At 33.5% G+C, this 23,446-nt stretch overlaps 1 protein-coding gene across 21 annotated transcripts in view; it reads right to left on the reverse strand.

Moving 5' to 3' along the window:
• Positions 1 to 10,193: 10,193 nt before the first annotated feature.
• Ten-m (teneurin transmembrane protein Ten-m) overlaps positions 10,194 to 23,446 on the reverse strand; it is a 354,091-nt gene continuing 340,838 nt past the window's right edge. For all 21 annotated transcript variants that reach the window (XM_076506757.1, XM_076506760.1, XM_076506761.1 and 18 more), the window contains 6 exons: positions 22,694 to 22,851; positions 21,090 to 22,134; positions 17,310 to 17,575; positions 16,040 to 16,348; positions 13,274 to 14,876; positions 10,194 to 12,875 (listed from right to left, as the gene is read on the reverse strand). In XM_076506757.1, coding sequence (XP_076362872.1) covers positions 11,998 to 12,875; positions 13,274 to 14,876; positions 16,040 to 16,348; positions 17,310 to 17,575; positions 21,090 to 22,134; positions 22,694 to 22,851 — 4,259 coding nt within the window. In that variant the 3' untranslated portion in view covers positions 10,194 to 11,997. The remainder of the gene's footprint in view (positions 12,876 to 13,273; positions 14,877 to 16,039; positions 16,349 to 17,309; positions 17,576 to 21,089; positions 22,135 to 22,693; positions 22,852 to 23,446) is intronic.

The following is a 23,446-nucleotide window of genomic DNA, read 5'->3' on the forward strand; positions in this document are numbered from 1 at the left end:
AAATGCAAATCATTTAGGCTATCGAATACACCATCTTTCACTTCCATGCAGTTTGTTGATAGAGAGTACCAATCAACGCATACATAACATAATACTGAGATTATGAAGAAGTTGTAGTGTATGTAGACTTTAGTGACAGTCAACAGAGCATTAACAGCTATGCTCATCAATACTAAGACGAAACAGCACAGAAAGTTTTCAGCTTATGTGAGTTTGTAGTTTTGGGTGTTGCAGCTCAAAGACCAGTCAACTTTCATTTGGTTAGTCCTAATGAGTGTCTTGTAAAGTGCATGTAAATATTCAATGCAAAATTTGAAAGACAAACTGATGGAAAGTTGTCTTTAAAATGACTTTAAAAAACAGGAAAGTGTAGAAAACTCTGAAAGAAAGTACTATATAGAAGTCACCATGGAATGATTACCATAACCAAGGGCCACAAGAACCAGTATTACTGCTTTTAAATGTTTATTGCGGAAGTGCATTAGAGAAACTTTGTTTTATAAATTCCTATGAGTGATATCGAATGGAATTCTAGCACAAAGGAGAAAGTTATATAATTAATAATTATAATGGTTAAAATGTTGATCAAACCATTGAGTTTTATGTTCTTAATCTTCATAATCTGTTATTTTTGGTCACTCATACTAGAAAATATAGCAAAACATGCTATCAAATGAGTTTTCTTTTGAACATCAAAAGGAAGATAAAAAAACGGAACTGTTAGAGACAAAGTAATTATTAAAATCTAGCTGTGATAGGAGTTTTCAGTATATACACATTTCTGGTTTTCAGTGATATGCATAAAAATAAATACGTGGTTTTGTATTCAAAACACATGTACTGTAGTGATCACAGAGTTATTGCTGAAATAAGTTCACAACGATGTTTTACTGAACAACTTATGTGTACATTGTAAAGAACAAGGAAGAGAACACAAATACACTACATAGCCAAAAGTATGTGAATACCCCTTCTAATTAGTGAGTTCGGCTATTTCAACCACACCCATTTCTAACAGGTGCATAAAATCAAGAATATAGCCATGCAATATTCATAGACAAGCATTGACAATAGAATGGGTCGTACGGAAGAGCTCAGTGACTTTTAACGTGGCACTGTCATAGGACTCCACCTTTCCAAAAGTCAGTTTTCAAATTTATGCCCTGCTAGAACTGTTCCGGTCAACTGTAAGTGCTATTATTATAAGGTAGAAACGTTTAGGAGCAACAACAGCTCAGTCACGAAGCGGTAGGCCACACAAGCTTACAGAACGGGACCGCCGAACGCTGAAGCTCGTAGCTCGTAAAAATCGTCTATCCGCAGCTGCAATACTTACTATCGAGTTTCAAACTGCCTCTGAAAGCAACGTCAGCACAAGAACTGTTCGTCGGGAGGTTCATAAAATGGGTTTTTCATGGCTGAGTAGCTAAGATCACCATGCGCAATGCCAAGCGTCAGCTGGAGTGGTGTAAAGCACACCGTCATTGGACTCTGGAACAGTTGAAACGCGTTTTCTGAAGTGCTGAATCACGCTTCACTATCTGGCAATCTGACGGACGAATTTGGGTTTGGCGTATACCAGTAAAATACTACCTGCCTGAATACATAGTTACAACTCTAAAGTTTTCTGGAGGAGGAATAATTATCTGAGGCTGCTTCTCATGGTTTAGGCTAGGCCCTTTAGTTACAGTGAAGGGAAATCTTAATGTTACAGCATACAATAACATTCTAGAGAACTGTATGCTTGTAACTTTCTGGCAACATTTTTTCGAAGGCCCTTGTTTGTTTCGGCATGGCAATGCCACCATGCACAAAGGGAAGCCCATAAAGACATAGTTTGCCGAGGTTGGTGTGGAAGAACTTGACTGGCCTTTACAAAGCCCTGACCTAAGCCCCATCGAACACCTTTTGGATGAATTGGAACGCCGACTGCGAGTCAGACCTTTTCGCCCGGCATCATTGTCCGACCCCACTAATTCTCTTGTGGCTGAATAGGAGCAAATCCCTGCAACCATGTTCCAAAATTTAGTGAAAGGCCTTCCCAGAAGAGTGGAGGCTGTTATAGCAGCAAAGGAGGAACCAACTCTATATTAAAACCCACAGTTTTGGAATGAGATGTTCAACAATCACATACGGATGTGATAGTCGATATATCCACATACTTTTGGCCATGTGGTATACAGATTGCTTCATTTTGAAACGTTTATCACAAGCCACATAATACAATTAGATAATGATCTATACAAACTATAAAAAAACAACTACGATTTAAAATGGCAGTAAACACTGATATTTGATGTCACTGCTAGGAAATTGCATAAAAATTGCTTCGTATATATATATATATATATATAGTACTTTATAAAACATAAAACTAGAGTAACAGAAATAAGACCTTTAAAGAGAAACCATTGAAAAACTTAAAACAAGTAAGTTTATGCATACGCTACATATATATTCATATGTTTACTTTGTAAAGAAGCTTATCTCTATGATCACTATCTCTTGTCAGTAACAATGTTTTTAAAGCTTGGTCTTCCTGAAAAAGGATCTTGAAATCTCTTCGTATACTAATACCAGCTTGAATAAATATAAGCGGAAACTAGCGCCTTTTTATTCTTTGATACTAATTTGCCTCTAAATATTCAAAGAACTTGAACAGAAACATATATATGTAGTTTGTTATATTAATAATTCTTCCAGTTATTAACAGTAAGACAATTCTTAAAGAATAATATATCATAAGGGAGAATTTATATGCTCATTATAAGTAATTTCTCATCTGCTTTACATAATCCACAATTTGTATGTTTATAACGTTTCAGTCAATGTGCAGAATATATCGCATTGAATATTTAGAACGTGATCAACTAGAACAAATTAATTCGTATAATAGATTAAGACTTGTAACCAATATATATTCCAAGCCTTACTTGTCTGTAACGAAAACTGCCAAATTTAAACACAAAACTTATCTTATGTCTCAATATTGTTACATGTTTTATGAGATACGATGTTTTAGTTTTGTTAGAAATTCATTAAAATTCACTCTTTTTAATTACGCACAGTTTCATCTGAACTTATCTCACTTTAAATGTATATAAAATAATTATATAAAACATACATTTTTATATGGGTGAAAAAACATTATAAAATGTTGATTTAATTCATCTCAAGAGTAAAATATATCTCATTTAATTGTGAAATGATGAGAATAAGAACAGGAGTATTTGTACAGTAGGAACTACAGAATAATAATAACATTTGTAAGCAAACAGTATTATCTTTATTTATTTATTTCTGAATATTTGTTCCTAGGAAGTTAGATTCCTTAGAAATAAATATAATAAAGACGAAGTGGTAAGACAGTCCTCTTGTTGTTTTTTTCTATAAGCTACTAGATAACTCCAGTGTAAGCCCAGCGTGGTCAGGTGGTTAGGGCCCTCGACTCGAATCCCCATCACACCAAATGTGCTCTTCCTTACAGCCATGAGAGCATTATAATGTGACTATCAATTTCACTATTCATTGGTAAAAAGAGTAGCCCAATAGTTGATGGTGCCTTTCCTGTAGTTTTAAACTGCTAAATTGGGAATGACTAGTGCAGATGGCTCTTCTGTAGTTTTGCGCGAAATAAAAAAAACCCACCAAACTCCAGAGTTGACCATCTGCTTCTCTTTAAAATAGTGAGAAAATGTAAGACAAAATATGACAACGTACAGATTGAGGTTTCGTTTATTTCACAACGTATTCAGTGTAAGGTTATTATAACCATTATTTGTTTTTACTGCGAATAACTGACCAGTTCCTGGTTGTTGATGCCGAAACATCAGTGCAGTATAGAGACAAGGAATAATTTGTAAATCTCGCTTCAGACTTCTGTACACCATTTAGTAAACATTCACACTTGATTGTTGGATGAAATTTTCGCTTTTTCCCCATCTCAGGCATGATCAGTTGATCACAGTTTGAGATACAGTAACGTAGCTAGTCCAATGTACAGCTTAGGTTCGTAGGTTACAAATTAGGAGTGCTTCCTTTTTTTCTTAGTGCCCTAATAACAGAACGAAACACGTTACAAATGACCAAACTCTAACAATATCAACACTGATTAAGTAAAAAAAGAACACGCTAAATATTTGAAAAAAAATCCAAAATATACCCAAATAAATACATATTTCTGTTGTGTTTTTTCCACCACAAAATTATCAGTTCTACAGTTCATTTTATGGTCCATGTCAATGAAGATTTTTTCTATAGTAGACTCAACTGCGATGCTGTCAAACTAAACTCTGAGAACATCAAGGATTACTTATGACAAGCTCAAAAGTCAGTTAATATTAAGACTATCTCTGACTGTAGAGTTATAATAAACTTATAAACGAAGATAGGTAATATCTGTTCTACTGCAGTTTATTTGAAGTATTCTGTTTATGATATATCAAGACGAATCTTTACCATTACCAGAAATATAATCTGGCTCAGAACTAACAAATAGAAATCCTTAGATGAAAGGATCAGCCATTCCTGAGGCAATATCATAATTTATGTTTTATATCAGTGCATATCACACACGCATTTTGTCTATGAAAAGCAAGAAACGAAAGATCAATTTATTACTCTCATCACTGAAGGAGAATGGGTAGTATTGCAATCGGGTCTGTGTGTCTGTGTTTCCACGTTTGCATCTCAAAAACTAATACACCCTATAAAAAATAGTAAGTGATAGTACGCCTTACATTTGGTGGGGATCCAAATTCGGCTTTGTATTATGGATTACTTTCAAGCATTTCTTATTATGGAGGGATAGAACATTTTCATGTTTTGTAGTTAATAGCTCCATAAAGTGTGTTCGTATTTGTGATCATTCTGACTTGCGAAGGATCTTTTGAGTTTCAAAAAGTAAAATTTGAAGATACCTAACATAAAACCATGCAATCGTGAAAAAGATCGGCGGAGTGAGGGTATATAATCTCTGATCGCTCTCATTGAAATGGGAACATCAGACATTCCAAACACAATACTACAATTCGTGTTTATTATCCTAACATTTGTCAAAATACGCAATTTTGTTTGTTCTCAACTCATAAAAAGTCATAATAATAGTAATTCAACTCTCATTACTTTCCTTCGTTTTTCATTGTTACCCAAACTTTATAGAGTAAATTTTACAAATCATGGAACATGTTTTATTGCTGTAAGAAATCCAAGATCAAAGCAATATAATTCAAACGTTAATGATATGTGTTTCCATCATGTCTAAAATTGTAGGTTTATTTGTCCTCATAAAGAACTTTTACCTTCATATTCATACACATGGTGATAAGAAGGCAGAGTCTTCTCTTAAAGGCGTTAGTTGACTCCTTTTGCTACATTTCTTTACCAAAGGATCGTTTTTATGAACACAAAAGTCGTATAAACCTAATATTTATAAGGAATATCTAAAATAATATTACCTTAAAAACTAAAATGTGCAATGGGTAGTAAATGAAATTATCTATTTGACGACCTTATGAAGAAATGATAAACTTGGTATTTGTATATATATTCACTTTACTGAATATTTACTTTTTAAGAACACGAAAAAGAGGTTTTGAAAATTAATAGCTAAAATCCATTAAAGCTTTGGTGAAGTTAAAAATGTAAATTGGAGTTTAGTCTAGATACTTACTTACAGTGGTTATATTTTATATAAGTAGAATTCCTTAGATAAATAGAAATTCAGCTTTTTTTGAAATATTTCCGTGATGAAAGAAAACAAAACGAAATTACACTGAGAATTTGCAAATATATTTATTTTAAGTAATCTAGAAAGAAACACTTCAGTTTGCAGTTAAATGAATCTCAATTTATATCTTAAATTCTATAAATATTTCATTAAAGAATTCAAACCATATGAGCTTTGTGCGAAATTCAAAAACAAACAAACAATCAAACCATATGATCAACTGTAAGTACTGTGGAAGTCTAGAAGTAGATTTTGACTAGACATTTAACAAGCAAAACTCAAGTCTTGATTTTACAACATGTGTTTCAAATATGTAATAAAACATAATCTAGAAAAAATGTCTGTCTTCTTTCTTTCTGTTTTATGGTTGGCAAAAATGATTTAGTCAAGGAAAACAACAAATTTATTCAGTACTTTATAATCTAATTTCATAAAAAGAATACTAAAAAAGGAAAGGAAAAAATATCAAAGTAAAACTAGTCTCACCTAAAGATTTGAAATATGATTACCATCGTTTCAACAATTATTTAGGAAGTTAGATAACCTGTTAAGCCTAGACTAAAATGAATCACAAACCTTCATTTATTTTCATTAGTCACTAATACGAAGTCATATAACCGAATTTCACTTAGAAGTGAACAATATTCTTAGACGTGGAAAAGAAAAAAACCAATAGCACACCTTACTAACGTCATTCTGTGTGCCCTCATCAATAGAAAATCACTTATTACTGATAAGAGATAAAAAAGAAACGTGTGTGTGTGAATTTTATTACAACAAAGCCACATCGGGCTATCTGCTGAGCCCACGGAGGGGAATCGAGCCACTGATTTTAGCGTTGTAAATCCGGAGACATACCGCTATACTATATTTTATATAAAATACATACTACTATATATTCATTACAAACAATTTCTCGAAATTGTACTTCCATGTTCATTATTTTTTAAATCATGAATCAAAATTATACTAAGTTCGCATATGAAAAGACATTTTTGAATAGTTGCTCCACCTCAAATAGAATCGTCTTATAAGATTTGTTCTGTAAATTTACTAAATTGTATCTCAGTTCATTGTATGCTTCCTTTTCGTTATGTTGAAATGCGTACTTAGTTATTAGTTTTCCTGACAAAAAGTAACAAAACAATATTATGCAATACAAGAATAAAATTATATATTTGTTCATGAATTATAGCAAGATAAATATTATAAAAAGAAACTGTGCTAGTGGGCAAATATAAAAATATTATTTTCATGAATACTGAATTACCTTCATTTATTATCCATTTATGCAATCCAGTGTCTTTTTGTTTGTGTAGTTCTTTTGATGGACGTCAACATGCTAAATTTCTTACTTATTCATTTACAAATAATATATTTTACTTTAGGAAATGAATCTACAACAAACAAGATAGTGTATGTTGCATTGCTCTATTAATGTGCAAAAAAGTGTTAGCTTCCAAAAATCCAAAAGGCTGTGAGGGACCATTGGTTTAAACTTAAAACCATATTTTTCTTAGAAGAAGTGCACACAAGAACGAGCGTTACAAATATCAGAAAAAAATATTTTAAGGTTTAAATCAGTTTTCGCTGCTTCTTTTTTTTTTTTTAACTTAACAGACTGATTTCAAATATTACAAATAGTGAAAGGTATACCATATCTGATTTCGAAATTATTCGGGTGAGACGTTGTCAAACATAACGAAGTGAAATCATAGACAAATAACATGAACTGCTTATACGTTCAATTTAATAATGTTTCCAATGTTTGTGTGTAAAGTGTTCCTTAAAAATATAAAAAATAAATAAATAATAAACCTTGTAACGTTTTAAAATTATAAACTCTGAGTAGAACTATAACGAAACACTTCGAAATATTGCATTTATATGTCTATGGTAACACTACTAATGTTATCTGCTTCCATCCCTAATTTTTAGCTACTGACCAGAAGAAAGGCAGTCGTTCAGCGGAATCCCATCGTTTATCATTCATGCTAAAAAGTTTAGCAAAACATGTTATATATTATAATGTACCCACACAGGCTCCGTAAACCATGGCTCTACCATAAGGTTGACCCACGCTATCTTAGAAATATTAAGATAATACAGCATTAGACATTGAAACTTCTATATAGGTGTTGAATATGACAATATAGGAGTTAAGTTGATCGTATAAGGTTATAAATAAACTATCATATATTAATTACAAGAACCTCTAGTCACTTCTACAAACAGCATTTATTTTATAAAACTGATAACAGCAGTTAGTCTTCAGCATTTATTTTTACAGTTCAGTGCTTCGTCAAACTTATCGTAAGCACTTTAAATAAGTCTCAGAACAATTATTGTGAGAGTGTTTAAATACATGCTTTGTATAAATCTCTATTACTTCGACTGTTTAATGTGAACTTAGTTACATAACTCCCCTGATCAATCTTGTTATTTGTTATTTTTTTATACATGGCTTAAAGTTCTTTCATGATTATTTTATCTTACTAATTTATTCTTTTAAGCCTTGTCAATTCAACTCCAGTTTTTCCAGTCAATACAATAGGTGTACATATTATGGAAATAACTGGTTGCTAAACTTCATTAGTCAAAGTGGGTGTTTCTATTTTTTAACTTATTAAACTCTATGTTTATCAGTATTTCCAAATATATGGATCAACATAAATACAGGAATTTTGTACACAACTTGTTTCTTTGCTCAGTTTGGTTAGATAATGAAATACTGGTCTTGGTCAGTAATTCATGATAATCATTATTATATTGTATTTTGAAAGCTCTAAATATAAAGTTTGCACACTATTTTTCTAAAATAATCTAACGTTAGTATATACATTTGTTTACTTTACAATGACTTCTTCTATTATTGATATATCTTGTGTGAATTTTCCTTCGTACAAATTTGAGCTTATATAAATCATACCTTTATTTATAAGCTACTCATAATAACGGGTTTGAGATACCTAATATATTACATATATATATATATTTACAGTATAGTAGTAGATTGTTTGTTTTCGACAAATTATTATATTGTGGAGCTACATTCAATGAAATATTATTGTAATCACATCTTATATTGGAGTAGACCATCTTTTGCTTCGTTGAAGTCCATCTCGGTGTGACTTAAACTACACATCGTAATGAAAGGTGTATTGTTTTCCCGTTTATAGTCTGCTTGTTGAGGTGTATAATTTACTGAGTCATACGCGCCAGTGATTGTTACAGCTACTAGGGCAATGGTAGCTTTACTCTCAAAGATAGTTTAGATTGAAATACGATTATTTTGTTGCCAAAGGAAAATAAACTTAGTGCTCTTCAGAACTAATTCCACCCAATATGAATAAGTGAAATCGCTGTACTATCATCTTTGAAAGTCTCTTAGACTTGGAAAGTGTAAATACATTAGTTTAACATAGTAAAAACTGGCAACAGTATTCCCTACACTCTGAATGTTATTTGTCTTTTAATAGACCCAATCCACAAAAGGACAATTCCAACATTATCACACAAATTCCAGCCTCTTATACTACTGAAACAACCAAAGAAAGGCCAAGTACATCATGTGTTTACTTTTCGTGTTTTTACTAACACTTAGTTCAGAAAGCGGCAAATCATTACTTAACAAACCACCCCATAAGCTTCCAGTCATTTATTCTTAATAACGTTCGCCTCAAACACTATTGAGACAGTGCTTTCCCATTTATAATTAATCCACTCTTGTCATCTATAACATGAAGATAAAAACAATTATATGATATCCAATAATTTCTTCAAAATGCAGGAATGCTGTTAAAAATAACGGCCTGTGAAAGAAAAGCTTTTTGTACCAACAATCCTGCTAGATGAGGATTCGATACAAAGTCTCTCTAAAAACAAAAAAAGATCCTTACATTTTTGTCATTGTATTTAAGACAGCAGGTTTGTGTGTATAAAACTCAAGAACTTGACTAGTATAATTAGATCGTACATATCTGTTATGAAAGTGCGAAGAATTAGTTTATTATTAAGCCAAAAGTTTTATTTAAACGGGTTATCCGTGCTGTGCTCATAGCAATAATTGAATTCTGACTTTTAGTGTTTTGGTGCTGTGTAATTGTTTCTTTAAAGCAGGTTAATAATTTACTAACAGTGTAGTCAAAACTCACATTTCTGTTTCACTTTTTGTTCTTCGAACTCAAAAAAACATTTATGGTTTCGTTGCATTGTCTGAAAAGACTTAGTGAAACCGTTATCTACTTCTGAGTCGTTTGGGATTACATAGTTTATTACCCTACATAATCGCTCACAATCGATTGGTCTTAGATCGCTCTGTTCTAGCATACATATTTGCTGGTATTTTTATGTCGTTATTTGGAATGCATGTAACAAAAGGATTCATTCTGAATGCTAAAACACAAAATATTTAACAGGTTTTAAAATCAACTTTAAAATATACTGAGTAAAATAAAACTAACACTTCAAGCTTAACGTAAATTTTATTTCACCATAATTTTCCTGTTTCACTGACAACTCTTAAGTACAAATAAAGGAATTTTTCACAGCATAATTAGGATTACTGTACAATAGCTTAATCACACTATATCGCTCTATGGTAAACATGGACATAAATTAGCATTTTGTTGCGGAAAACAAACAAAAAGAACAACGCCAGGACCTAGGCTTAAATAATGCTTAAATAAGCCGGCGGTTAGGCTGGTATAACTTCTCTTTCATCTTTGGCACCAGTGATTTGATTTCTTTCCCCCGTTATAAGCTTGAAGTGAGAAAAAAGAGCGAGTGTATAAAGGAGTAGAGCTCTGAAGGATAGTGAACTGTATAGGGAGTGTTGGAAGTAAGGCACTTGGAAGTTTTAGCCACACTGACAGAATACGAGATCGCACAGGACATTCACTTCAAAAGTTTAGGTTATTACACAGCTTTTCATTAAATTTAATACTTAGCATGAAGTAACTTTAAGGTAAAGAAAGTGTGAAAGAAGCAAACTTACCATTTCTTGTTGGGACGTGGTTTGAGTTTATCTGAGAACATAATTTTCGCTCGCCAATTAAACAACGCCAATTAGAAGAATAGCACATTTATGTACACACCATACAGTTTCGTACACAAACACACAGCTAAGTCTGCTTATGAGATATATATAGGGGGAATCAATTCCCTGCAGGCTCTTGGCGAAAGGAAAACAAAATAGCTTAAACATGAAATACTCGAAAGCATCACGGCTCTGCAGATCTCGATAAGCATAGTATTTTTCATGCAAACTGAATTAAATCTGAATGTATTTATATACTATATATTTCCACAATATTATAAACATAGATTAATTACAGCTTTACTTTCAGCATGATATAATATACATAAAGGGGAGTATTTATTATCTCGGGTGCTGACGATCCTGCATTACAATACCATTCAGACCTAAAACTAACACGTGACTAGTGATAAGGAAAAATTAATTCGTCTCTTAATATCTTGGTATGCTTTAGACCTAGTCACTACAGGCTTTCAGCAAGTATTTGCAAATGCAATATGTTTCTAATAAATACCGCAAAAGAGACATTGCCAGTTTTTTGTAAACTTGTTTTTAAGTAAATTGAATAATAATTATTTTACCTCGAGACACAATAATATTCAATTTTTCTTACAGCCTGGACTTGATGGCAGAAAAACGAGAGGCTTCATACACAGTTTGTTACGCGTGGAAAATTAAATAATCATTGTAAACGATCGATGACAGCCGTGTTTAATAAACATCCGACACACCAATTTATATCAATTTATGTTCCGTTAAGTCTATTCTGAACACACACACATTTCACAAAATGTAATGCTTCAGAAATCTTTCAAAAATATTTTCAAGCAAATGTTGCCTTTCTGTAAGAGTATTAATGATTTTTGTTTCAGATATAATTGAAATTATTAAACTTGACTAAGTTCCCATTGCACTCGATTGTCTCTTAAAATGTGCGATCACACTTTCACTTACGCAATTTCAAGATATATTGTCGATTTCCATTAACGGATTCATAAGATGGGTCTCTTTCCTGTTAATGTCTACTTGGGTATTGTATAATTTGGCCAACTTACGTCGTCCCAAGTATATATATATATATTTATTTATGTATATAGATAAACACATAGATATAGATAGATAGACAGATAGGTGCATCTCGTAAAAGTCCAGATCAATTTACAAGTGTGTTCATGGCACTAAAATAAGTGAATAGAAAATAACACCTTTTAGTGTTATCAACTCTAGAAGTTTATCCTGGTCTTCTGCGGAGCCGAGCTCGTCGTTTTCTGGAGTTTTCCTTTTGAAAAACAACATTTGTTGGGTCGTCAGCGAGTTGAGGGTATCTATCTGTATCATGCACGTCATTTCCATAATACCGTGGGACAGCTCCCGTAGATAAGAGTTCCTCTCTCTCCCCTTTACTCCAATCCCGTGAACCACGATGACCGCTTTGTGCCAGAGCTACCTCTTGTTGCCATGCCTCTTCAACAGCTCTACGTCTGGCATCTACGACTAAACGCAGTATTTCTTCTTGAAGACTTGTTCCATACCGCATATTCAAGAGAACGCTGGTACTTTGGACTCGAATATCCACTTTAGGAACACCAGGAAGTGATTCGCTTTCCTTCACCGGATGCATTGTAACATTAAACATTGACCCCAAGCGTTGAAGCTGGTCCCAGTCTTCTTGCGCCTTACTGAAATCCGGTTGCACAAAATAAAAGGAATCTTGACCGTGGTGGGAGAAATGGAAGTCTATCATAAAAGTATCATTAAACACAGAATTCACAACGTCTCTCAGAATTGGGGAAGCTTCACTAACGACTTGTACGATAGCTCGATCGTTTTGTCTTGACAAAAGAATACCGTCTCCGAGGACCGAAGGCAGATTAGCAATTCTTGAATTGATTCGACGCAAAAAATTGCCATCAACTTTTACTTCTGTCTGTGGAACAGTACTAAATCTGTAGAACTCATCAGTAACAATCTCAGCTGTACAACTCAGGCCTGAAATCACTGGTAGACTCTGTTGTAACATCAACGAACCCGAATTCTTGATGCAGGGATTTGTTTTAAAGAGTATTTTGCTCATATCATATCCAAGAGCAGTCAACCATTCTGGTAATTCTGAAATACAGGAGAAACGTCTACACTTTCAAATCCATACTAGTCTATAACTGTTGTGTTCAAACTACAAAAAGATATACTTATTTAAGTTAATATAAATATTATTTATACTTTTAAAATTCAAAGTGTGTTGAGAATTTGAGAATTATATGAAATTAATTCTGTGGTAATTGGTTATATATATATTTATATAAATACATATAATAATAATATATCAGTATTTGAAAAGAAGAAAACACTTGAGAAGCAAATTGATAAAAACTTTCATTTTTTAAATTTCGATTATTCTGAAAATAGTAAATCCTATTAGCCTACATATTACGAAAAACCTTATCGCTCGAAGAAGTTCACCTTTTGTGTCACATTAACTATAGAATATTTGTAAATATTAACCTTACCATTCAAATGCGTTTCCTGTTTAGGAATTGGGTTGATTGGATCATTGTTGTGAAAACGATAAAGATGAATGTTGTATGGTTTCCTCAGTAAGCTTGGGATGTCCTCCCAACTTGGAGTTAACCACTGTGCTCCAAGTGGATCGTAAACTCGACTACCAAAATGAATCAGTTGAGTTAAAGGATCTCTGATGCCGCCGTGAAAGTCAACTGCGAGAAAAAATTCTGGGTTAGAGTCAGTTAAAACTTTTCCGAAAGGTGTTCGGTAAATCTCCTTAATAATATTTCCTTCTGGCGTTAACACCGCGACCGGAGTCCCAATGTGATCCGTAGCAACGTAGTACTTAGTTTTTTCCTGCTTCATGTATATTAGATGATTGTTGGTGTCATAAATTAGGACAAACGTTAGGTCACTTTTTGGATAGTGTACGTGTGTTATGAGGTGTGAATATTTAGGATCTGCATACAAAAATTGAGTAATATTGCCTCGATGATCTTTACGAGCTATTAACCTATCATTAGCATCATAGAAATACTTCACTTCATACTGATGGAGCTCAAAAGCTAACGTTAGTTGACCTTTGGCGTTAAACTGAAACTTTTCTTCTCCTCGTTGAACAACAAATCCACGAGCATCAACAACATACAATTCTACATCTCCATAGCCGATAAGTCTGTCGCCATCGTCATATCGCAGAGAAATTTGTCTAAGTCCCTCCCACACACTTTTCATGTTTCCATTGATGTCATAGATGAAGCGCCAAGTTTGAGACCCAGATATCCTTTCTAGAAATCCATCCATAGTGTAGGTGTAGTTAGTGACTATAAAAGATCCATCTTTTCCAATTTTAGACTGTGTCTGTTTGATTCGACTTCGATTATCATAGAGTAGAGTGAGTGAGAAAACCTCCTTGTTCCATAGGGTCATGGCTAACATGGCAATACGGCCATATGGATCAATACCTATTGTTTTTGAATTATGCCTCGTGTCATCTTGGATAAAAATACTATTTATTTTGGGACGATGAACAAGAAAGTGTTCTACTTGTTCCAACAAACCTGTTTCACTATTGTAACGGTAATTTGTTTCTGTTTTGGTTTTCCCATTGATTTCTACTTGGACTGACGAAAGGCGACCATCATATCGATATTTGATCTTGGCACCATCTAGTTCGCTCCTACTACTGTAACGATGCTTTTCGTCCTTCACAACAGAACCATGGTACCTGTATTCTACCCTGTAGTCGAGATCATTAACACTCTTTACTATATTTTTTACTTGTCCAGTCTCTTTGATGTAATGATAGTCTGTCCTCTCGCTACCACAGAAGACTGTCTCTAGCTTCCCTTGCTTGTCGTAATTATAAACTACTCGGCCCTTAGTTTTGGGATAGAGTTTAGCAATTATATCTCCACGGTGGTTGAAATGTAAAACGTATGGATGTTTCACACCAGGAGCAACGTAAAGTAATTTGTAGAATCCAAGAGACGTCTGCTTCGCTATTTCATGCTTGTGTCCATTGGGGGTAATCACAGCTTGTAAGCTTCCAGATGAATCATACTGCAAGAGGTAACGACTTCCACTTGGCAGGATAATTTCTGTTGGCTAATTCAAAAGAAAAAAGCATTGTTAACATAGAAAATCAGGGCATTGTTTGACAAATAGTTCTTACATGATTCATTTTTCATAATTCTGGTACATATTAAGTAGTAAAATTTGAATAAAATGCATTTGTTTAACATAAAAATGTATGTCATTGTAGCGATACAACTTGTAAGTTTGTTGTCAAGCGCAAAGCTAAATCTTTGCAGAGAAGTTTGAGTCATCCTACAAACTTTCCGTAGTGCTAGTGGAAACAAGCTCAGATATACTATTTTTAAATGCCAAACAAAGATATTTTCAATGAAATTTAAGCTGCAAAGCTATCGTAATGATGCACGATAATAAGAAACATGACTATATTAAATATATATCTCAGGACGGCTGGTGTGGTTATTAACACTTTTACTAATAAAGCAGAGAACAACATTTCTACCTTCTTAGGTCATCTTTAACAAACAAGGTGCTGTCTTTCATATCATAACGCACTTAAACTCTGTATAACATACGCTATGAATTGTAAGGTAGAAGATAATTGAAGTATAAAATATTATGCCCCATAATTAAAGATATTTCCTAACTTATACACTTACGTATATAATTTCACAAGTTATCTGATCCTTAATGAACAGCCCAACATGGCTAGATTATTAGGGCGCTCGACTCGCGGGATCGAATTCCCCTTCATATCAGATATGTTCGCTCTTTCAGGTGTGGGAGCATTATAGTGTGACGGTCTATCCCACTATTTTGTATCCCAAGAGCTGGTGGTGAGTGGTGACGACTAGCCGCCTTCCCTCTAGTCTTACATTGCCAAATTAGGGACGGCTAGCGCAGATAGCCCTCGTGTAGCCTTGCGTGAAATTCAGAAAACAAACAAATTTTCATGGAAAAAAAATATGATTTTAACCGAATTTTCTAAAAGTAATTTTTATTATACGTGTTGTAAGTTATCTATAACATTTAATATATCAATCGAATGTCATATCCAATAAACAGATGAGTTAAAAGATAACGTTTCCTGAAAAAAAAATTCTGATTTAATTTGATGCACATATTATGTTACTAAAATTATCTGCATTATTAGTTCTCAAAATAAATAAAAACATAAAATACAAGTAACGAAGTTACCATAATGACAAGTATCCGTACTGCGAAATGGTACCCACCAGACTAATCGGACCCTCGTCATATTTGTACATTATTCCACTGTTGTCAGAATATCGAACTTCTGCTAGACGTCCTTGGATATCGAAAGAATAGCGCTCTGAAAGATATCCTCTCTTCCAGTGTGATAGTCTTCCAAATCGATCATACTCCAGCTGAACAGCTGTGATATTAGGGGTGGGCATCCACTGAAGAGGGTGGCCCAGGGTATCGTAGTGCACAGTGACCAGTGGAACTTGTTTTTTGTCGTATACTGTTTCGCTGTACTGTTCACGATCAAATTCCACAGACAGCAGTGTTTCGTCATTCACCTAGGTTTATTTAAAACAGTGGAAGTATTATCAAAATTTATTCTCACAAATATTGCATGTTTTACCTATCAATATAATCAAGCCGATACTTTGATTATTTGTTGTTTTTTTGTGTGTTCGTAGTTAATCATTAAACTACACAATGGGCTATTTGTGCTCTATCCACCATGGGTATGGAAACCTGAGTTCTAGCGTTGTAAGTCTGCAGACATACCGCTTCGCCATTCGGAAACTCAATTATAAACAAAATGTGCTTTTTCAAATAAAAAAATAAAATGTCCAAGAATTAAGCATCATAATGATGTTGTTTTTAAACAGATATTATGTTTAGAAACGTGTTCAATGTATTAATCGTTTATTCAAGAATTAGAGTTATAAAGATAAAAAATATCTATTTTACAAAATTAGAAATTTAATTTGTAAAAGAAATGGTCATTCTATTTGGGGGAGGAATCTAATACAGGTGTTGTCATTCATATCATTCTAAGAATTCTGATAAATTTGTGACCATAGTTTCTTTCCTTATTTTGGTTGACTTCTCTATAGAAGCAACAAAATTAACATTATAACACAAAGTTTATTCACAGGGACGTGTAATGTGAAAAGCTTGAAAACAGCTGGTTGTTTTGTCACAGGTTCTCACATATGTCTTTCGAAAGAAACGCCGATTCACTTGCTATATGTCAAGTTGGAATGGTTTACATTTTCTGTTACTTTTCTAGTATCTCCTCAGGAGGCCAAAGTTGAAAATGATCGTTATTTTTCAGATATGGAAAACTGTTAATAACACCCTAAATATAACATGTAGAGCTTAATTCAATCTACTTTTAATTGACTATGTTTTGAAAATTCTGGTATAATGTACACAACAATTTTTGGGAGAAAGGGAGCATGTTTACTCTCAGTCGAGTGTCCTATGAAAAAATAGCCATAGTTTTTGACTGAGTAACAGAATCGGTACCTTAATTTTTCGGCCAATCTGCATTATTTTTCGGTCCCATCCTTTGCCTTCTCTACGAAGGTAATAACGCCATTCAAATCTTTGAAACAGGTCATCACGTAGAGACGTTTTTAATCGGGCTGGAACAGGAAAAATTTCTGCCAACAGAGGGCTCTTTTCTGAAAGAACAGGATGCGGTACAGTTTCTATTTCTGTTGTACTGGAATCTTTCGACATCATCATAAGACTACCATCTGGATGTTGAATAATTCGATACCCAGTGTCACCTATAAATAAGAAAACTATTTTAATTTGTTCATTCAAAATTGCAATTAATTTCTTTGAATATTTTGTAGTTGTATATATATATATAGAAAACAGCTGGTATGGGTTGAGAAAATGTTTATGTGGTCAGCTATTGGTCAGTTACCTATTTCTTTCTTTGTGAACCTAACGATGACCGAAGAAGGTCGAAACGTTGTTCGCTCCTCTACATAAAAATTTTCTCAATCTATACCAGCGGTTAATACACTTTGTTTATTGTAAAACACAAAGTTACATACTGTAGTGAGTCCACTGTAGTGACTCAGGGGCAGGCTGAGTACAAAAACTTAAACATCAAGGAATAAAAAGTTTGTTTAAACATCAGTTTGTAGTCGTAGCCTTATCTGAACAAGGATAGATTTGTTTAATGATAGTTTAACTCTTTGTGAAAACTTTCAAAAGAGAAAAATTACTTATTAATTGTTTTAAATGTTTCTTCAAAGTTTACCTTACATAGCATAAAGAATTTTATAAAACTTCTGGTCATAAATACAGCCAGCTCCAGTGTCGCTAAAGAAGCAACACTAAACAGTTAAAAAGGTGATCGATGCAATAATATATAGATTGATCTTTGTTATATTTATTTTTCAAATAACGTAAAACGTTCAAATTCTACACCTAAAACACATTAATCAAGCAATCACTGTCCAGCTTAATGTGTCGGGATATTCCTTCAAACATGTAGCAAGGCTTACCCATCATATTCTTTCATGAAACTCAGTAAGTTTTAATGTGTCAAATAACTAGATCAGTAGTGTCAAAGTTTATGCGATATGTCAATGCGTCGTGAGGCAAGTGATTTTGAAAAAAAAATAGATATTACAAAGTGATAGAACTGCTAAACATCGATTCAAACAAAAACACACCGAATATCGCTGGTGTATGTTCTGGTGTGCTAAAACTAAAGGCATCATCTGCTAAATTTGTTTCATAGTACGAGTACTTTGGAAAGGTTGATATAGTAGACCTTATTTCTCTGTATAATGTACGAAACTATTTTTTTTTTTAAATAAAGTCCTTCAGCAGGAAAGCAGCTTCCCTCAGCTCCAAGGGAATATCAAGTAGGGTCTGAAGACAGGGTAAACGATTTTAACACTGTTGTGTTGTTCCAGTAGCTAAGAGTAAGAAATTTTGAGGTACGTTATAAAATAAGTTGTGTTAAGTGAATCAAGTTACCCAGTTTTCTATTGACAAATAATACTTGAAAATATGCCTAATGGACGATCACGTTTGCCTAGTAAATTTCAGCATGTGTAATACCTTGCTATTCCGTTACTGATAAATGAAAAATGCTTTTTATGTCAGTATAAGTGGATCAAGTAATTATTAATAATTGACTGATGAAATGTTAGATACATGAGTTTACTTAAAGACTTCTTATACTGCCAAATGTTCCCCACTGGTACAGCGGTAAGTCTACAGATTTACAACGTTAAAATCAGCGGTTTGATTCTTCTCGGTGGACTCAGCAGATAGCTCAATGTGGCTTTGCTATGAGAAAACACATACAATGTACTGCCAAATAGGTGTAGATATATATTACTTATTCGTAAATGCTTAGTATTTAGTATATTTGTTAAAATTATCATCATATCGGTATAAAACGTTGAAATAGGTGTTACATATATTTTGGATTCAGGTAACATGATAACACTTGTAGAAATATTTATGTCATAAAATCGTACTGGAATCTCAATGTTAGTGCTTGTAACTTTTCACGATATTCTTGCTGGTTGATAAGAACAGAATGAGATGTAATTCTTGAATGCTACTCTTATTTATTATTACTTTTTAAATATTTGCTTTCTTACAGTACTTAGAATTAGGATTAGATGACATAACGTTTATAGCTCTATTTTTGTTTTACAAAAGTAGATAATTTTCCGAAATAATTTCTGGTTACTTTTTAGCTATTGATATCCCCATATTTTTATTGCTCACATTGTTTTGTTCTTAACGCAAGATAGTTTATTTTTTGTTGGTGACTTAATGAATGACTAAAGTGTTAGAACACACAAATACTAATCAGATGCTCGATTTGAATAACAGTGAACTAAGAGAGTGATTGACATTATTTTTATACAGATATTGTTGGCTGGTCGTAAATTTAATGTTAACAGTTCTGATTATGCTTTGTTTTGCGTAGCGCAGTGTTTACTTAATTTCTCACAGAGGTACTGGAAGCTATAGGGCAAAGGGAAAGCAGTTAGTCAGGACCATCCACCGCCAACTCTTGGGCTGTTCTTTACTCATGAAAAATAAATTGATTGTCACACTATAAACCCCGTCCTAAAAATACTGAATAGGAGAGCATGTTTCATGACAGATTTCAAACCCACTATCTACACGTTGTGAGCTTGGCGCTCTAACCTTCAGGCCATGCAGGCTCGATTGCATGTTAGACTACATTAGCGAGTTTCTTATATATCTTTCAAAAACATCCTGAAGTACCCCCGTGGCACAGCGTATGTCTGCTGACTTAGAACGTTAAAAAACCGGGTTTTGATACTCACGATAGGCAAAACACAGATGTCCTGTTGTATAGCTTTATTCTAAACTTTAAACAATCCTTTCTGAAAAATGTAATATGCGTGGAATTAGGTTTCATTTACATTTCTGCACAATATTTTATTTTTAATTACATTATCGCATAAACTAGTATATCGGTGGATATATTTGGATTTATATTCAGGTAACAAAGAAAATGTAAGTCAAGTCAAAACATTTCTCGATAAACGTCTGCTTGTTCATTTGTTGAATTTTGAAATAAAATGGTACTCAGAACTGTCTGTTCTTGCTGTCCTTGATTGGACGTGAGAGACTAGAGGGAAGGCTGCTGGTCAGTTATACGCACCTACTCTTGCGGGGTTAAACAAAGGGAACTTAATTACCACACCCATGGTCCCAAAGTGCGTAGTGCAATTTTGTTTTCGACAAACGGAACGCGAACTACGATCGATACCTTAGCTGCAGGTCTATAGTCCAGCAGGCTGACCACTTGACCACGCTTAGCCCTAAACAATTTGTGACAAGAAAATTTCGAGATGAAAAGGGATACTACTTTTAATATAAGTTATTTTATTTTTAATTTTATCGGTGTTAAACAATAATCTGTTGTTTCATTACGAACGCAAAGACAAACAGTGAAAATTTGTTGTATGTGACACAGTTTGCTATCACTTATGTGTGAGATCACTACGCCTAAGTAATTTGAATAACTAGAAATATATAAAAAAACGTTCAGTAACTGCAACAGGAAACTTATAGTCATCAATTTCATGTTTCAGTCTTCCTACATTCTGTCCTAAATATACTTACTTTATTCAAATCGTTTATAATTAAAGCCATTTCAAATACAAAAACAGTCAAACGATTATAAATTGATATTGCAAATTTAATAAAATTATATAAAAAATATTAAAAACATAGATTTTATTGTTTCTTTAATTACCTTCTTACTTAGGTTTCAAGTCATACCTATTTTTGTCACTACGTCCGATCCTTTAATAATAAGCGATACCGGATCCATATCATCACGAATTACAGTAACTGAAGCGCCTTTGATGCTGAGGTTGTAGGACAGTTTAATGTTTTCACCGCTAGGTGTAACTGCCTCTGTTAGTCGACCGTAATCATCATAATTGTAAATGTAGGATCTTCCGGAACTATCAATCTTGCTTGTCAAGAGGCCTGTACTTCCATGGTAGTCAAACATAGTCTTGAAATTGTCTGGTGTAGTAAAGCTCTCGAGCATTCTCATGCGCGACATTTCTAATCTACATTTTCCACCCTGGGTATTTTCAATTGTATTCACCTGGTTGCTGTAGTCTCTTAATATGTAGATCTTGTTACCAGCTGCATCAGTTACAGTACTTAGTTTGCCAAAGCTAGTATTCACATTGTAAGAAAAGGTATACACTGTCTTACCAGTTAATATATTCTTAGTCGCAATATGTTGCCCGTGTCTGTTAAAAAAATATATTTCTTGTGTTTGAGGATAATATATTTCATATTCTTGGAAGTTATTAGGTTGGGGAAGAGATGCCGAGACCGATCGAATCCGCTGGTTTCCTTGGTCAGATATGTGGAGAACTCCATCTGGTGTCACTGCTATGGAAGAAATAGTGTTAAATTTGGATGTTGTCGCGAGAAAATGATACTCGTCAAAGCATTTGCAGTTCACGTCTAAGCAGCTACATTTTGATTCAGCTCCAGCAAAGTGGGATATTCTTCCATCGCTACCAACAACACGAACCCTGTTAATCATTAATGAATCACTTTCAGCGATATACAAATCTCCATTAGGAGCGAAAGCAATTCCTTGGGGAGATTCTAAATAAATCTCAGTAGCAACGTCACTTCTTTCTCGAAAAGGTGTTGGGGATGGGCAGTGAAGAGGTCGACCAGCTACAACTTTCAACCGCTTATCTTGAGTTATCTTTAGTACCATATGATCATCCAATATATGTAAAGAACTGTCCAAGGGATTAAGTGATAATTCTGTAGGCCAACGAAGATTCACCTAAAAAAGGGTAGTATGTTTAAGTTCACCGTCAGAACATTCTAAACAAATAAAAACATGAGAAAATAAAATAATGTTGACTATACCTTTACTGACAAATTAAAATAAAATAAAAAACACTTAACACTATTCTTTTACGTAAAAACTTATTGTTCCACAGATATTTTAATAACAACTTGAGCTATCTTCTTGCTTGTAACTGAACACTTCAACTGTACTTGTGAACATGATTTTCGTAAAAGCTGGTTACATAACTGGTTTCAAGTCACACACATTTTGTAGGCAGGAAAAGTAATTGTGGGTATTAAAATTTTCTCTCATATCATGTTTCTAATAAGCTTCTAACTGCTTTTATAGAGATATATTTTCTGAGTTAGAGCATTTTCTGTACAAAGAATTACCATACGTATCATTTCATAGTATCTTACAATAATATTTTGCTGCAAACGTATAAAACAAACAAACAACGACACAACGTGCGATATCAAACAACAATCACCAATAATATAAAATAAGCAAATGTACGAGTAACAAGACATATTTATAAAGTATATTGTACCTGGTTAAGTTTTACAGTTCCACTGCAAGGAATTGGTTTCCAGTGGCTTTTGTGGTAATGATCTCCTACAAGGGTATGAATAATTCCGGCTTTGTCCACTAGTCGAATATTTGTTCCATCTGCTATATACATCTCGTTGTGAGCCGATATCGCAATTCCTGCGAAAAATATAACTTATAACGGAGGCTGTCAAAACCCATATCGTGAAACGTGCTATCATATTTTACGTTTTGGTATAACAAGTTGTGTGAGAGATCGCAATGAATACAAGTAAAAATAATAGTTGAATCATTATAAGTTAATAGCTATGGTATGACTTAAGTGTCATATTTAGATATATGTAAATAAGATAAATTTAAAATATTACTTGAATTTTTTAAACTAATATAGTTTTTAAAATACATAATGTTTTAACTGTGTGTTTGAAGTTGATTTGATAATTGTTTTTTAAACGATACAGATTTCAATGTTTGAAACATTTCTAACATTACGTTTATCAGCTGTATTAGTGTAGTTAAAAGTATGAGAGTCTCGGCGTGATCCGAAAACCAAAGCGTGTTTGAAATTTTGAACTAATCGAGTAAAATGTTTTCACCTTATCTATAAAGGTACAAATTTGACAATGGAAGATGATTCGCACCACATAGAGCAAAAAACTGTTTTTTGATGTAAACGAGAGCTAAATATCTTAGTGTCATTCGGATAATTGATGACATAGTAGGAATAATATCACAGATACTTGGGGACTATTAG

The sequence above is a fragment of the Tachypleus tridentatus genome, chromosome 6 (genome assembly GCF_004210375.1).
Source record: "Tachypleus tridentatus isolate NWPU-2018 chromosome 6, ASM421037v1, whole genome shotgun sequence".
Classification (NCBI taxonomy): domain Eukaryota; kingdom Metazoa; phylum Arthropoda; class Merostomata; order Xiphosura; family Limulidae; genus Tachypleus; species Tachypleus tridentatus.